Source organism: Fringilla coelebs (genome assembly GCF_963513975.1).
Source record: "Fringilla coelebs genome assembly, chromosome: 7".
Classification (NCBI taxonomy): Eukaryota; Metazoa; Chordata; class Aves; order Passeriformes; family Fringillidae; genus Fringilla; species Fringilla coelebs.
Genome location: NC_140035.1, coordinates 30,494,248 through 30,511,750, shown reverse-complemented (window position 1 = coordinate 30,511,750; position 17,503 = coordinate 30,494,248). Strand labels below are relative to the sequence as shown.

The 17,503-nt window shown below is 34.5% G+C and overlaps 1 protein-coding gene across 2 annotated transcripts in view; it reads left to right on the top strand.

Moving 5' to 3' along the window:
• Positions 1 to 17,503, top strand: part of GLS (glutaminase) — a gene marked incomplete at its 5' end in the record, with an annotated part of 59,042 nt that overhangs the window by 14,053 nt on the left and 27,486 nt on the right. For both annotated transcript variants that reach the window (XM_084209616.1, XM_084209617.1), the window contains 8 exons: positions 29 to 158; positions 881 to 960; positions 2,570 to 2,733; positions 5,678 to 5,736; positions 13,209 to 13,241; positions 13,491 to 13,549; positions 14,626 to 14,692; positions 15,232 to 15,282. In XM_084209616.1, coding sequence (XP_084065742.1) covers positions 29 to 158; positions 881 to 960; positions 2,570 to 2,733; positions 5,678 to 5,736; positions 13,209 to 13,241; positions 13,491 to 13,549; positions 14,626 to 14,692; positions 15,232 to 15,282 — 643 coding nt within the window. The remainder of the gene's footprint in view (positions 1 to 28; positions 159 to 880; positions 961 to 2,569; positions 2,734 to 5,677; positions 5,737 to 13,208; positions 13,242 to 13,490; positions 13,550 to 14,625; positions 14,693 to 15,231; positions 15,283 to 17,503) is intronic.

Genomic DNA, 17,503 nt, shown 5'->3' with positions numbered 1-17,503 from the left:
ACTAATAAACGTTTTTAACTTTTTGCAGGTGTGTACAGAGTAATATTGTGTTGCTTACTCAAGCTTTCAGAAGGAAGTTTGTCATTCCAGATTTTATGTCCTTTACTTCCCATATTGATGAGCTATATGAAAGTGCTAAAAAACAATCTGGAGGAAAGGTAACCTCTTTGTAAATTCAACTTCAAACTTCTGTACATTTTCACTATTAACCAAATGCATCGTTTGTTAAGTAGACAGGTTTTTCTTAACATTTTTAGCAAAATTAAACTGGTAACTTGATGAAAAGAGTTTTGAAGTTCAGTTATGCCTGCAATTTGTTAACTGTGTTAGAAATACAGTTCACAGCCTCTAAGAATCTTATAGCGTTTTGATGTTGGAATATGAAAATAGCATTATTCTTTCTTTATTTTACATAAAGTATTAAACTGCTGTATAATTTTTCAGCCTACAGTTAGGCTATAGAAAAATTATGCAGCTCTACACATCTGTCTGGATTGTGTGGCAAAAGTAATTGTTAATACTGCACATTGGCTAGTAAATAAAATTTATTCTGGTGCTTGTTTTTTCATCAGTTGAAAAATCCCAGAATGTGTTACAAAAAAAAAATTTATATTATTTGAAAATGATGGACATGCTGTTATACAGAACACAGATATCTTTCTGAATACGCTGAAAATTTTACTTAGAAAAAATGTTTTATTTGATAATGATCTAGTGAATATAATAATTTCTAATGAAGTTTTAGATATACCAGGTGATCATTTCTAGAATAAATCAGTTGTAACTTGTGTATTTTTTCCTTTGATACTTATTTTAATTACCATAGAGTTAAGTATTTTGGATATTGTAATGTTTCTCTCTTTATTTCACACTGTGATAGGTTGCTGACTATATTCCCCAGCTGGCCAAGTTCAGCCCCGATTTGTGGGGGGTGTCACTTTGCACCGTGGATGGACAGAGGTATATTGTAACTTCTACATTTTGTTCTTGGAATAGTTGAAGGGAAGACAGAGGCCATGCTTCTGTAGCAATAATATTTGGAAGTTGAAAAGCTTTGCCTAATAGTACCTGTGCATCAAGCTGTATAACTTTCTGTGTAGGTCACAATGTACTTAAGTGTTAGCTCCTTCTCTGCATTTTAATGTTTTCACTGTAACATTGTTATATAATCTGTGTGTCACTGAAAAAGTGCAGATTCATGTTCTTTAAAAAGAAAATGAAGATGTGGGCACCGGACAGAGCTGAATACGGTTTTGCTTTTCAGGTTTATCAAGCTTTCCCCTGTAAGGGTGTATGTAGGTCTTAGATCTAGGCAGAGTGATTTTATTTTTCTCAGTATTAGTAACTCAGAGTAGCAGAGACAGTTAGGAGCCTAGATGTAAAGGGATACCTTGCACCATCTAGCTGAGAAGTAACATGAGCTCTGTGTCTCCCTTTGTGAGTACACAATGCAAGGTGCTCATCTGCTCTGCTGACCTGCAGTTTGCTGTGGTCCTACTGCAGGTTCTGGAAACTGCAGTTTTTAGGTGTTGTGTTTGTGAATGGGGCATTCCTGAGAGCATCCGACTTCCTTCTGGTGACTGTGGCTTGGAGTTCATTTTGGAGTTCATTTTGCCATGATCTGTTGAGATCCATATGTTTGCTTATAATTAGCCATATGTTCTGTAATCTCAGGGGAGGAGCTGTAAAAGAGAGCAGAAGTATTTTTTTCATCTCCCTGTTTAAGTGTCTGAATTAGAATCTATTAATAGTAAAAAACCTTATACTTTAAATTGACATTTTGCTTTGTTTTGGATATTATGGGCTAATGAAAGTTCTTAAAATTTTAATTTTTGTAATGTTTAATGTTGTGTAATGTTAGCTTTTATAATGCCAGAATGGTATTGTGATTTTCAGTGAAGCCTTCTTGTGTTTTCTGCAAAGAACAGAAGCAAATCCACTCCTGATTTTGCCATCAGACAAGTGGCTGCTTCAAGCCTTTTGCTCTCTAGATGTGGCATATGCTGCTTGCATGAGTCACTCTTTGGTGCAGTCTGACATAGATGCTGAAAGTAAACTTTCCAAAAGATAGCATGTAATAAGTGCTGTATCTTTGCCATTATTAAAGGAAATGTAAATCTGGCCATTTGATTATTGTTCTCAAATGGCAGAACCAAGCAGTATCTCATCTTTGTTTATACAGACATAAATCAGTTATAGTGGCTCTATCTGGGTCAGCTGTACCCTGCTGAGTATGTGGGTTGCAATTGAGTAGGATAAGTGTAAGACTAGAGGTTTGAGGAGATTTTTTTGCTTGGGTACAAGCCCATTTCTGAACTTGCTTTTATTTTGTTACCTCTGCAGTAGTCAGCAACTGACTTTATGCTTGGCTTATGGAGTCAGTTGCTAAGACCTCTAACTCTCATTGTTGTGTTCTTTAAAATCAGACTCAGTAATAAAATGCTTTGGCTTTTTGGGGCGTTTTTGTGAATAGTCCTTGTATGTTGAAGGATAGATGAAGCATTTAACTCTCTACTGCCACAGCTGACAAACAGAAAATTTCAAGCCTCTTCATCTGTGTTTTTCCCAGGCATTCTGTGGGTGATACCAAAGTTCCATTTTGTCTCCAGTCCTGTGTGAAGCCTTTGAAATACGCGATTGCTGTCAATGATCTTGGCACAGAGTATGTGCACAGATATGTTGGTAAAGAGCCTAGTGGATTAAGATTCAACAAATTGTTCCTGAATGAAGATGGTAAGAGATGCATTATACTTAATAATGCAAATACTCAGATTTAGAAAATTATGAGGCAAGCCTACACTGTTTTTTCAGTCTTTTTGATTTTACTGTATCCTCTTAAATATTATATTTATGTGTTTTGTCTTATTACTAGTCAGCGTCCCAGAATATTTTGCCATCAGCAAGGTAGACTTGGTCTTTGTTAGTCACTTTTGCCTAGTTTAGAATGCTAGTGAAAGATGGTTTATTGCTTCTATTCTGTTTGCCAGTTACTAAGCTGTAGGAAAACCCAAAGAGTTTAAACAGTGCAGGCATTTGAAATTTATTTTTATTTAATTGAGTTGGTAGAAAGAGTTCCTTAATCTAGGCTTCTGTAAAATGGTAGTGAAAGAATCAAAGATGTTAAATTGATTTTAAAAAACATATCACTTCTCAGCCTCCTGAGAAGCAGGTGCTGCTGCCAAAGGCCAGCACTGACTGGTTTCCAGAAGGCGAAATCTTCCCACAGTTTATTCTAAATGGAATTTCACTACTGATTCAAAACAATGTGTTTATTTTTTTCCCTGTGGCAGGATTATTTTAGTAAGAATTTCTCCTACAGCACTTACCTAGATTATTTCTTTTTCATATTACATTAATTTTTAAGCATGGAAAATTTTTTTTTTTAAATTTATGGGAAAAGTTTGAGAAAGATGACTCATGTAGCCTTAGAGGAAATACTGGATGTTATCTCTGAAACACAAATGTTTCTTCTAGTGGGTTTCTCTCAGTAAAAGAACAGACAATGTTTCCGTTGCCATGGTATTGCAATTAATATTTAATTACCAGCATAAGGCTTGGATGACATTTTTGTCAAGGACTGTATTGAATTCTGACTTAAATATCTCTAGTATTAATATATTAATGATACCTAAGTAAATTTATTATGTTTTAAATGCATGCAAATGATTTACATAAAAATTATTTATTTATACCTTAAAATCCTCTTTCCATACTTAAAATTAAAATATGTCTTTGCAATTTATTTCTTCTCTTTTATTATGTTAGTAAATGATGATGAAATACCAGTGTTGGAATACATTGCCAAGAAAGGATTAAGCATTTTGTCAAGTTATGCTATCTTGTTTTTGCTTTCCTAGTTTTTCCAAATACGGTGTTGTACAGTGTGAAGACTTGTCTTTCATATCCTACAAAAGCTCTGCTATAAAAAAAGCTTTGATGGTGCTGAAAATTGCCTCTTAATTCCTTTGAATTAATATAGATGTTCTATATTTTCACTTTTTAATAACATGACAAAGTGTAATAATTATTTTTTTCTTTTATTGCTACTTTTAAAATAGAACTATTGGAGAAGATGAATTGTTGGGCTGTGGTCTTTTACATTACTGTTATACTTCAAGAGTATAACAGTACATAAGGCTCTTATGCATAAGAGAATATGGACAATTGAAATTTTGACCAAGGAACGTGAAGTTAATAGAGAAGACTTAATTGACATGATAGAAAAATTAGTTTTTAAGTATGTGCTTCTGTGGCTGATAGAGAAAAAAGGCGCTGGAACTGACCGCTTTTACAGATGGCCTCTTTTACAGTCCTTAAGAAAATAATAAAACAGGAAATAGAAGTCTAATAAATAGAAACTTTTCAGTAAAAGTGAGAGAAAGGGAGGTTGAGTTTCTCCAAGTAAAGGAAGAGGAGGGAAGAGAAAGATTTAAAAGATTAAATCTACACTTGTAGATTTAAACCACTGTATGAACTTCAGATATGTGGGATATTTGTCAGTTTGACCATCCATAAATACTTGGAAGACTAGATTTGAAAATTTAAAAAAAAAAAGGTATTTAATCTTATTTAGTTTTTAAATATTCAGACATAGCTAAATTTCATGTTTGTAATCCAGATTTTATGAAGTGATACACAGGATACACATTACAGTTTCAAAACTGTTTATGCATCTGAAGGTATTTTTTCTATACTAACTATATGGAAGATTCCTGAAACAGGATATTCTTGCATTTCATTGTTTACTAGTATTGAGATTCAAGCTGGAAAGAATGAAGACTATTATAAGACAGTTTTAAATTATAGCTAAAAATGCCAACTTAAAACAAAAAGCTGTTGCTGTGTTTTGAGTATGATCTGTGCTTTGCCATGGAAATTTGGAAACTTGTGCAGGTTTATGAATATTGACTTTTGAAACTTGTTTTTGAAGACTGATAGTCATAGATAGCTAAGTGCCATTGATCATTGTGCAGTTTTTGAATCAGTATTTTTCCAGATTTGGAGGTAAAAGAACAGCAAATAAAGAATTCAAACCTGTCATGGTATTAATATATTGAGAATTGTTTGAGGTTTTCAGATACCACAGTGCTCAGAAGTCAACATCCTAGTAAAAATGCACATCAAAAATGTTAGTTATAAAAGAAAAGAGTAATTTGTGGAAGGTAGATTATTTGGGAAAAGTAAGATGGCTGAGGAGAGGGTTTTTTTTAGAAAAAAGAGATACAAAAGAAGGTGAATTATTCAGCAACCATGAACGACTTGGGAATGCAAAGAGACTTAATATGGAGATCAGTGGGGAAAAAGGAGAATGTAAGTGTAGCAGGTATGTGCAAGTCAGCTATGAAGTAAGCTAAATTCTTAAATGAAGAGGATTTGTAATTTTCAAGAAAGGAAATGATACCAAACCAAAAAAAAAAAAAAAATTACTGGATTGTTAAATAGCTGAGTGTGTTCTAAGCTGTAAAATATTGTGCTCAGAATGGTGAAATATTGTGTATGGTGTTGGATTACAGTATTTTTAAAAGGTTTAAGATTATATAATTGCTATTCTGTAATAGTAGCTTTTCAATCGTAAATCTTCATACTTAAATCTGGAATAATTTTTACTTAGGCACTGGACTGGTTTTTGACAAACATGTCTTGGAATATATTTGTAATTGAAAACTTTATTTCACAGACAGGCCTCATAATCCTATGGTGAATGCTGGAGCAATTGTGATCACATCTTTAATCAAGGTAAAAAGTTAATTTTTAGTTTCTCTCTGAGTATTTTAGTAGAATGTAGAAAAAATGTCTTGTGCAGATTATATTTGATTTTTGTCTGCAATATCTGATGGCACTTTACTCATTGGCAGGTAGACAAGCTCTGATATTTTGGGAATTGTAACCCTTGAAATGAATGCAGTGTTAGAATAGTAGTTTCTAACAAGTATCAGGGCATCTGAAAAACTCTTTTTCCTTGATGGTATTTGATTTGTTTCCTTCTTTAGCTGCACAACACTTGATATTCTCTTGAGAGTGTTGCCTTCTACTTGTTAATTGTTGAGGAAGTATATTTCTCAGGAATATACTTTGTAGAACTCAGAAGTACATTTCTGAGTCTCTAAGTGCTCTTAAAGAGCATAAAGTTACAAGAATATTTCTTGCAGTGCAGAAGAAATGGAGCAATGCTGCTATATCTGAATGCCAGTCTTATGTTGAATTTGTGTGTTATTAACATCCTGCACCACTAAATTATGTTGAGCTTCTGTGGTACATAGTTGCTGTTGGGATGTAAGTGTGCTTTCATGAACAAGAGTGTTTGAAAACAGGTACTTATTTTGCCAAGCACACCAGGTCTGAATGACTTTACATCTTTAGTCCATGATCTTGATACTTTTGGAAAGCTGTATTTTATGTTTTTCCTAGAACAGCTGTATAAATGTCCTGAAGTTGTTAATGGCATAAACTCTTATGTAATGTTAATGCTTGCCAGATACTTGACTTGTATTTTCTGCTGGTTTTAGTAGCCACAGGTACAAAAATGATTTTTTTTTTTTCCTAAGAGTACCTGCATAGAGTTCTGGGGAACATGTCAGTCCCCTGGAATTTTTGAGTAGTAAACTTGATACTGTTACTTCAGAGGTCTAAAAGTCTTGTTTACAACCTGTTTCTTGGTTGCATTTCCAAGTCTATTAGCTACAATGTGTTTCCTACCCCCTCTTTCCAAAACGTTGATTTTAAAATTACTTAGATCATGATTTTCTGTTATTTTATATTTAAAGAAGGTGTAAGAACTCCTGCTTAAAGACATTTATCTTTGATAGCTGTAGGTGAAAGAAAATGGCCTTAAGTATGACAGGTAAATTTATTCACATTTAATATTTTTTAAAGGTTGACTGAGCATTGAAATTCACTTGGATGATAGTGAATTTTAAAATCTGATTTAACACATTTGTCTGAAATGTTAAAATGTTAGTCCAACTCCAACATGCCCTACTGATCATAAAGCAAAACAAAAGCACGTGCCTCTTGTAGAAGGCACGTAGTTCTTGATAAATGGTGTACTTCTGAATAGATAACATGGATTTGTTTAATGCATGCAACTGTGGTATTTGTTAGAAGCATTGGGGATTGGTTTTGCTGGGTGGCTTTTTTTTTAACTTTTATTTGGGTTTTTTCTGTAATGTTCTTATAAAGAGTATTGCATTGCACTAACATTTCTGCATGTGGTAACTGCACGTCTGTTGGACACGTATCTTATCACACTATTATTTGTTCTCAGTGTAGATTTTCTGTACTGCTTTCACTAAGATACCATTTATTATTTGAATAACTAACCAAGCTAAATATATTCTGAAGACAATTACATAGAGGGTCACCAGTACAAAACTACTTAGTACTTGTAATTTTTGTCAAGTAACTTCTTTACAATCTGCAACTTAACATTATTGCTACTAACCAGTGAATTACATAATTCACATTTGTATTTGATCTAATATCAAACTTACCTTTTTTCTGAAAAAGGTGGCTTCATTAACTCATGTTTTGCCCTCAATTCCTCTGCATTTATTAATTTTTTTTAAGGTGTTACTTACATGTCTTGAAAATAGTGTATGGCTCTTAAAGTGTAAGAAAACTGAAATTCACCATGTATTGCATATTTATCTAACAATAGCATGTTAATAATTGCAGAGAGATTGTTGCTGTATTTCATGGTTAAGAATGCTTTTAGCTCCTCTGAGATTCATTATCTCTCTCTGAGAAATGGATCTAAGAACTCTTTCCATGTTCTCATACATTGTACTGAGTTGAGCAGCTGTTAGTAGATGTGATCTTGCACCCAGCTGTCCTTGGAGCCTGGCACGGATTATGATTGTGGATGAGGGATGATGCTTGGAGTAATCTCTATCAGAATATATTAACATGTAGTATGTTAACATTTTAGGGGTAAAAAAGGCTCTTAGCGTCACATACCCAGTTCTGTGTGCTGTCTGAATTTTGTGTTCCTGCCTTGAAGCAGATCAGGGACCTAAACTGTAAAGTTACATTGTCTTTGCAATCCATAATAATAAATAATTAGGGGTATGTGCATGTTAAGTTACACATTTGTTTGAGTTACTTAGGCATGGCTGTATCCTACTCCTGCCATCTTAAGTGATTTTCCCACTGCCCTGTGTTTGGGACTATGCTGTATTTACATTTTGGTGCCTTAACCCCTGCCCCTGTTCTAATTGTACTTGCATTACACTCCACAGACTGTTCCAGCAGTTTAAAGCATATGTCAACAATAAAAATGCTTTAGCAAAAGGACATCCTGCAGGTCATTTTTAATGGAATAAAGTTTAAAAAAGCCCGCTGAGGACCTTTTCCCTTGTTGATAGTTGTACAGCCATTTGCCTGTATTACTAGTTATATAAATGGCATAGTTACAACAATTTTCAAATAATTTTTATCAAAAGAAAATTGTAGTGGCGATTACAGGAGTTTGTGGAAAAGTGGTGTGAGATAAACCAGTAATTTTTATCATGTCTCCAAGGAAATACAGGTGCTTGAAAGAAGGTAATTCAACTCTTGCACGGATTTAGTACAGATCCAGTGCAGCTTTCTGTACGTCACATTGGCTGGGAAAAGTCTTTATTGCCTGTAGTATGGATAGATTTTACTGCTTTGATCTTTAAAGTTTTCTTAAACCTTAAACTCAATTCTCAGAGCTTGTCAACTCCAGGAGTATCAGTGGTTTTGTCAGTAACTTCCCACTTCCACATTACTTTTACTGACTGCCACATTAGAAGTGCAGATGAGAAGAAGAGTTCAGAGAGAAATATGTGGAAGGAGGCAGATGGCTGTGGGTGGAATCACCAGAGGACAATGGATTAATCTTAAGTAATTTTTATTGTATGCTTTAGCATTCCATCTGTAGATAAAAGTTTTCCTAACCTAACAGCAAAGGTTCAGGCAAATACAGCATCTTCAAATCTTCTATGTCCTGGCAGCCACATGCAGGACCTTAGACAGGGTGGACTGGAATGCTCATTGAAGGGAGTTGTGCTGTGGTCTGGAATTATGTGGGAAGCATTTAGCCATATTGGCAATAGCAAAATTCATAGCTGTTGCAAAAAATTTGGCGTACAAAAAAATGAAAATGCTGATCTTTGTCACCCTAAAAAAACCCTAGTTCAATGGAAGCTTATTTTTTCAATATAAAACATGGAGAGAGTTGTGATATATTTAAGAACTTTCTAAATCTGCTGATAAATCACAAAATAAATGAGGTGAAGAGTGGTAGGAAAAACATGTCTAGCTGTGCCAAGGGTCTGTTTGCTGTCAGGATTCAGTTATTAGGAACCCTATGCAGTTACTGTTCAGTACTTGAGAGGTGGGAAAATGCATGGTTTATTTGACAATACAATTCCAATAAATAGTACTGATTTAGCTTAATTGCTCTCTGCTGTCACTGGAGTTATCCTGATGGGTAAATGTGCATACAAATCACTTTACAATGTGTTGGTGTTGTGATCTTCTCTGTCAGATACTTGTCTTCACTTTGGTGACATTGCCTCTCTTCCTAGATTACTAATTTTCTTATGGTAACTAATTTGGGATAGAACTTTCATCCATGTTCTTCTCCACTTTTTATTAAAACTCAAGTATATTGGATGTTATCTGACACAGAATATGTAGTAGGTTCTGTGAAATGTGTTAAGTGGTCACACGTGCACAGAAGTGAAGGATACAAAAAAATTTTACAGGTGTTTGAAATTTTGATAGTGTTGGTCTTAGGTCAAATACTGTCTGTTAGAGTGTACTCTCAAGTATTTCAGAGTTGAAGATGGTACACTAAACTGTGAAGACACCAGCTCTCACAAAGCAGGACCATCTTAACAAATAAAATATTAAAAGTGTGTAAGCAGAGAAAGCTAAAATAAAGACATTAGTAGTTAACTTCATGAAAAATGCAGATGTGTTTAAAAATAAGTTTTCTTGCACTCTGACATAGAATTATGATTTTTTGTTTCTGGATATTTTCATCACAGTATAGTGTTAGATTATAAATTTGGCTTTAAAATTTCCAGAAATTGATTTTTAAATAATCTTCTACTATTAGAAGATTATAAACTTCTCATGATGCAAGTATTTTAATTAGCTTTGCTTAGGTTCAAAATTGAGAAATTGCTTTAACAAGAGACACATGGTAAGAGCTTATATGGTCTAATCATAGAAACAGTGTTGATCAATGAAAAGTGGCTAAAATATTAACTACTTTTCCAATAAATTTTGCCTAATTTTGTTGTTGCAAGCTCTGGTAAGTATCCATGGGTCTCTCTTTCCTATGTAGACACGTAGCCTTTGCAACTGTTTATATGTTTTAGTAGAAATATAATTAATACAGTACAAGTACCCTTTTTTTTAAAAAAAGGGAAGATCACTAAAACCTGACACAGTCAAAAAATTCAAATTTATGATTGACAGCCATAGTTTCCATTGGGGTTTTAAGTGTTTACAAAATTGTATTGAGCTGTCTTCTGAAAGTTTGAATTTTCTGCCTATCAAACTGCTTCAGTCTTAACATTGTAAATTTAATTTTGTATTCATTTAGAAGTGTTTTTTTATATGCATATACACACAAGCATGTATAAGTGTGTATATGAACATGTTCCAGTAAATGTACAAAGTGTTTGTGGAGTTTAGTGCATGGAATGTTTTCTTTGATGTTCTTGACAGGTTGAATTGCATCTGAAATTTAAAAATGCTGTTTAAGAAATATTGTGCCCCCAAACTCATAGGTTTATACAGTCAAGCTTAAAATAAGAAGCACTTGTGGAAGAACAGAAGTTCCCTTGTCCCTTATATTTGTTTAAATTATTATGGAAAAGCTGCTCAGTTCTCTGAATGTTAGGATTTTATATTTGCAATTGTATTTTAATCATAGAATGTATGTTGCCACTGTGTCTCTCCAGCTTTTTAGGAGGAGCAGGACACCTCTGTCAGCTGCTGGAAGAGGGGAAATAATCTGTTGGGGTTTTTAGTCATCATGCATATGGAAGCAGAGTTTGTTATTTCAGTAACATGTTGTAGTAAATCCCTGCTGAGGTCTTGATCATGCATTGCTTAAGCAAATAGTTCAGGTGTATGAGCAGTCTGGTTTCAGTGACAATGCTTTTGTGTGTGCTATGAAATACCTCTGCAAGTGCGTGGAACATCAAGGACCAAAAGCTCATCATCTGGCTTAGTGTGCAGAAGATTTTCTTCCCAAAATACGAGTTTAGTTGTAAACTTTAAAAGGAACCTTTTTTATAAGAAGTCGATGTGGAAAAAGTTTGCATTAAGTCTTTTGCCCACCAATTTTATGTGCTGCTGGTAAAGCCATGTTTTTGTTGAGGGAATATTTTTTTCCACTGGGCAGAACAAAAAAGTGAAGTATTATGTATTTATATTTTTGCAGAAAGCATGATCCCTTTCTCCCTCTTTTCTTTTTTTTTTTAACAAAAGAACCTGTTTCAATTTATTATACATGTCTAACCATACAATTATCAATGCAGCATCCCATAACTAATGCTGACCCACTTTCCCAGAAAAAGATGTTCATTGTGCATTTGAAAGGTTAAAAAGGTTTTTTGTGGTTTAAATGTTGTTACATATTTTACAGCATTAGGATCTATGGAATATTTTGACAACTGCAACAGTTCAATGAAGTTGGTAATTTCTTCTTTTAATTATTTTTCATTGAACAGATTTGGAGTTAAATTTTTAAGATTTGTGTTCTGGTATATTATACAGGAACATTTTGATGAAATGTATCATGCATTTTTTTATCTAATTGAAAATTAGCTAGAGTTTATTGCCTTTAGGAGTAAGGTTATTAGCCTTTAAACAGAAGGTAACCACTGGCACATAACTTTGAGAGAACAGTGTGATGTTCCTTTCACCAGTGATTGTACGTGTGTGTCTGCACATCCTCTTGTAGATGAGCTGAAGCATGGGCTTCCAAGATTATCTGCAACACCCTAATCCACATACAGAGTGGGAAATGAGACAGGCTTTATGCATTTCATTAAGTAAAATACTGTTTATTGATATAAAGCTTCTGTTTTTTCCACTTTCTTCCCCATCCCCACACTAAACACAGTACAAGTACTGTCTTGAATTGTTTGAGATTTGTTAGAGTCTTGTTATTCTAAATAGAATGTCTTTAATATTAAAATTCTGTATTAAAAGATCTTCTCCAGATACATTGTTTCCACTTGTGTATGCGATGCCGTTGGTTTTTAAACTTCCTCCAAAAATTCTACTCGGCTACTTAAAAAAACTTTAAAACTCCCCCCAGTGGACCATGTGCTATTTTTTACCTCCCACTCCTCTTTGAATCTCTTTCAATAGGAATTTGTGAAAGGTCACCTATCAGAGACCTCTAAAAAATTAATGTCTTTAACTGGCAGCTACTAAATTTGAGAATGTTCTTGAATGAGGGAGGAAAAAAAAAATCCTCAAAATAACAGCCTTCATCCTCCCTGAAAAACCCAAACCAAGCCCACCCTAAGAATTAAGTTTCACTATCATCCTTATTAAGTTGGATTTAGGTTTTCCTGTACATTGTTAGCACAGTGATGTGCCCTATGATGTGAAATTCTATTTTTCTAGCTGTTTAACAACTTTTAATAGGTAGCGCATTAATCAGATATTTTTTAATTAATTGCATTTATTTTTGTAGTTAGGGTAACACTTCATTTTAAGTCTTCAGTTTAAATTCTTAGTATGGGCAATGGCCGTGGAAATATTTTAACTTAAGTAGCCTGAACCTCCCTATGCTCAGCTCTGTTGGTAATATGAGAATTCCTTTGCCTTATTAATCTATAAAAAGTTAGTGTTTTTACTGTAATTATCCTGTTTGTAGTTACTTTTGTATTTTTTTGCTTTAGCTACTGCATTTACTTATGCTAAGCATGTAAAGTTGAATAGAGAGCACTTAAAATAAAGCATACCTTTTCCAATTAAAATTAATCTCCAGCATACAGGTGTTAAGGATGCATAGGATTATTTAAATTATAATTAAAGATGTACTTATCTAACATTTAAATTTCTTCATTAGTAAATGAAGTGATTGTAGTACCTTATTCTTAATTAGACTCATACCTTAGTTATGTGCATTAAAATCCTAATACTGTTAAGTGAACTAACTTTGTTCCTTTGTTAACAATTTTTGTAAATTATTTTTTCTTTTCTTGCAGCAAGGAGCAAATAACGCAGAAAAATTTGACTACGTAAGTTAACATTATAACTTCTCTTTTTTAACTAACTTCAGTGGTGGAAGTTTCAAGATGGCAAGGGAATTGAAAGTAAAATTTTAGTCATAACCTGGGGTTTGTCTTTGTAGATGTACTTAGTTGTTTAAACATTTAGTGATTTGTATTGCATTTCTAAAATGGTGTTGCAAGATTTAGGGTAAAGATGGGTTGAAAGTGCATAACCTTTTTATGTGTAAAAATATTGCTTTTCCTTGTCTTTGACAGGTGATGCAGTTCATGAATAAAATGGCTGGTAATGAGTATGTTGGATTCAGTAATGCCACGTAAGTATTTTTTATTCACTTACTAGGGTTAGGTGGAAAGTGGTTCAACTAATAACTGATATTTTGAGCTTATGACAAAGTTCAGTTATTTACATCTCAACCAGTATTTCATCCCTTTTATTGGAGGGTGTCTTTCACTTAACAATTTACAACCAAAGTTGTGCATGTCTCTGACATTGGTGGGGCAAAATTTCACCTTAAAGTGTTGGTTACCTCTTTGAAAATGTCATTATTCTGTCTTAGTGCTCTGTTGGTGCTATGGCAATGAGAGCTGTAAGTGCAACTCTACTCTTCCTGGCATTCATATTAAAAATTGAACTCTGCATGTTGGTGGCTGAATAGCAACTGTTTAGGAAGCACAGTTGATACAACTGGGACTCCTTCTGCTTTTTTATTTTGCATATTTAAATTATTTTCTCAAACAAACAGTTCCCCTTGTAAACTCAGTGTATAACATTCCAGAAATCTTGAGAGCTTTTTCAGGCAGCGCAGGGTGAATCGTGAAGATTCCCTTTAGCAGAGTTGCTTCCAGGTTGCCAGCTGCAATGCATGTGCAGAGGTGTTTTCCTGGGCTTTGTTTCAGTGCAAGGTGTGTACTGCAGAAGGAACCAGGCAGGTGTTCCTCCTTTAGGTTTCATCCTTACCTCAGTCATCCCAGTGAGGAGTGCAGCCTTTTGTCTGACCTGCTGTGTGATCATCGCATTCCTCTGCTTTGGGCAGGGAATATTGACCCTTTCACTGTCCCAGTGTGGGATGGTCCATTCCACTCTGGCCTATTTAGAAATGCTTCCAAGATGAGGATTTTGCCTTCCTTTGCCTTCTCTCCAAGTCAGCTTTTGTTGTGCAAGTAACCAGCACTGTGGGTATTTGGATGTCAGTGCTGATTCACTCCAGCTGAGTGAACTGGGATGAGCTGCTGTGGCCACTTCTGTCCCATTAGTAGAATATTTGTGTTCAGAAATGATGTATCCTTTACAGGGAATTTTACTGAATTACATTATGCATCTTGAGTTCAGCGATTTTCTGGAAAGTCTGACATGTTGCCTTGTCTTTTTTTTTTTTTCTTCCTCTTTTAGGTTCCAGTCTGAAAGAGAGAGTGGAGATAGAAACTTTGCAATTGGCTATTACTTGAAAGAAAAAAAGGTTATTTCTTTTTTCTTAAGCGTATTTTGAAGATGATATGCTGGGTTTTATTTGTAGTCTGCGAAGACTTTTAATTTATTTTATGGATAGTATGGCACAAATTTGTACTAGATATGTCTCATCAGTGTTATTCAAATGCTGTCATTTAAAAACGTGATATTTATGCCATTCTAATAAAATACCTCTAAATATTTTTCTGTAACATAGCCATGGTAATTTGTTTATTTGTTGTAAAAAAAGTGCAATCTATGCTGTAGAGGCGACTTTATAAAACTCCTGGATGCATTTTTCCGTTTGCTTATTTAAAGATGTTGAAAACTATAGTGAAAAATCTTTTAGTACCTAGTTCATTGATATTGCTGCACTGTGTTATTTATTTTTAAGTCTGATGTCATTAAGTATTTCTACTTACTACATTTAAATGTTTATATTAAAATATACCTAATATAGCTGGCAACAGTATAGCTAAAGTTATGTCTATCTAAAAGTGATACTTTAAAAAAAAAATTATCTAAAGACTTTTTATTTTGCTTCCTCAGTGCTTTCCTGAAGGCACGGATATGGTTGCTATACTAGACTTCTATTTTCAGGTAACTGACTTCAAAATTGAGACTCACTGTAGGCTTAGAATTGCTATTATGAGCAGTAGAAGCTGATTTGTGCCTAGACATGGAGGCTTTAATGACGTGCAGTTAAATGTCAGCTTCTGTTTAACTCTGGAAATGACAGATGTATGTTTGATGTATCCAGATTTGCCTTTGTTTAGGTGATCTACTCGGGTGTCTTTGTTGCTAATACAAACTAGCAATAGTCTTTAAACCACTTGAAGTTAGAAGTTTGAAACATCTTGTATTACTTCAGTGAGTTTGACAAAACGCTTCCTCTTTGGGTTGCTGCTTCTTATGGCTGTGGAGTAGTTTAACCTCTGGTTAACTGGAGCGTGCATGCTGAGCTGTAGGCTTGAGGGAGTGCCACAAGGGAAGTAATGGGAATATCACCTCCTTTTGGTTTCATTCAATGCTTTTGAGTAAGAATATATATATTTTTTTCTCCCCCTCCCCCCCTTTTTTTTCTTTTTCACTTTCAGCAAGTTATTTACAACTGTCACAAAATGAGAACTTGCAAGTGTGAAGTATTTCCTCAGTAAGGGTTTCCTGATGTTTATAAGTCCACAGCTCAGCCCTGCTGTATAGAGTTCTCAAGAGGCAGTTCAAGTTGTGTTACTGATTCACTTCATCTGGGAGAGTTTAAAAAAAGAAATACAGAGTTCTCAAAATCTGTTTTTGACTTGGAGACTTGCTAATGCAAGTTACTTATGCAAATTATAAGCCATTATTTTCAAAACGCAAATTTCATTTGAGTTTTTTGTGTGAGGATGCACCTGCTCTCTTGTATTTAGATTGGATGAGTGTTTATGAAGTAAGGTATGTGTGATTAGCTGTAGTTGATCTCTGGTTAAGTTAGAAACTAGATGCAAGCTGTTCTGAACTTGTGACAGAAGAGAATGTGTCATTTATATGAATTTACTGTGTAAAAATGCTTTTTAAATGCCTTGTATCCCACTGCCTGACGTGTTTTCGAAGTGGAAGCTATTCATAAGTTAAGCTTACTTTTCTGATGTATTTTAATTTGGCCTCATTTTTATGCATTCTGATCTCTGATTTAATGACCATGTGTCATTCTTTTTTTCCTTGAAAAATCCCCTTTTCACTCCATGCTCAGGAAAAGGGTAGCTCATACATGAGCAGCATTTCTCTTTTCCTGTTAGGGTACAATGCTTACCTTTCCAGCACTCAGATTCTACTTAAAAGTCTAGTTATTTCTTTTCTTTGGGTTTTCTGTAATGCTCCTTCCTCCCTTTTGTCACTGGGAACTTTCTGAGCAGGAATAAACATATTTACCTATTATTTCTGTAAAGTGAGGATGGGTTATTCTCAGTTTAGACAAACGAGGTACAGAATGCAGGTGCTTAAACTGAGAACCTAGAAACAATTTTTTTTTTTTGAAAGTAGGTGATATTATGTAATACTTCATATGTTTAAAACACAGTTGCCATTTTAGATGCGTCTCTGACAATCTCTTGATTTGCAACTCCAGTTGATTGGACTAGGATGTATTGAGTTTGGCACCCGGAAAATAAGAATTCCAGGTAGTAACTACTCATGCAAACGTGGCTTAGGTAACTTCATGAAGTATCATGTAATGACTGTTTGGCAGAAACAAGAATAGGAGCACTAGTTTGTTTACTTTTTAGAGCAGCATTTCAGCTTCAGGTTGAAACCAACTTATCTTTTGGTTTCTGCAGAAATGAGGCAGCATCAGGTGATGGCATCTTATCACATTTCCTGATGTGTCACCAAAGTATGTATAGTCTGTACTGAAGCAGGGATCCTGGGAAAAACTATGGTGTGGTTGTATCATTACTATATAAGAAATGAAATACAAGAAAGGTGAAATAAGGCTGCATCAGCAGGAAGTGCTGGCATTAACACTTGCATGTGCTAGAATTTGCAGCTTTAAATTGTACTTCTAATAATGTGTGGGATCTTCTAAGGCTTTAAAATAAAAAGAACCCACCACATGAAACAAGCTCAAATTGAAAAAAAACCCAGTCATTCTGTGGCTTTGCCATTTAAGCAGATGCAAAATACTTTTTTAGAGATTGTTTTACAGACCTCTTCCTCTCAAAGGAACATAAGGGGGGCGGGGGGAGGAATCGAGCAGAGACACTAACCCATAAAAATACTGTCCCCAGCTTTTAAGAGGGCTTACAAACACTGTCACTGGGATCTTTATAGTAGAAAGAATCAG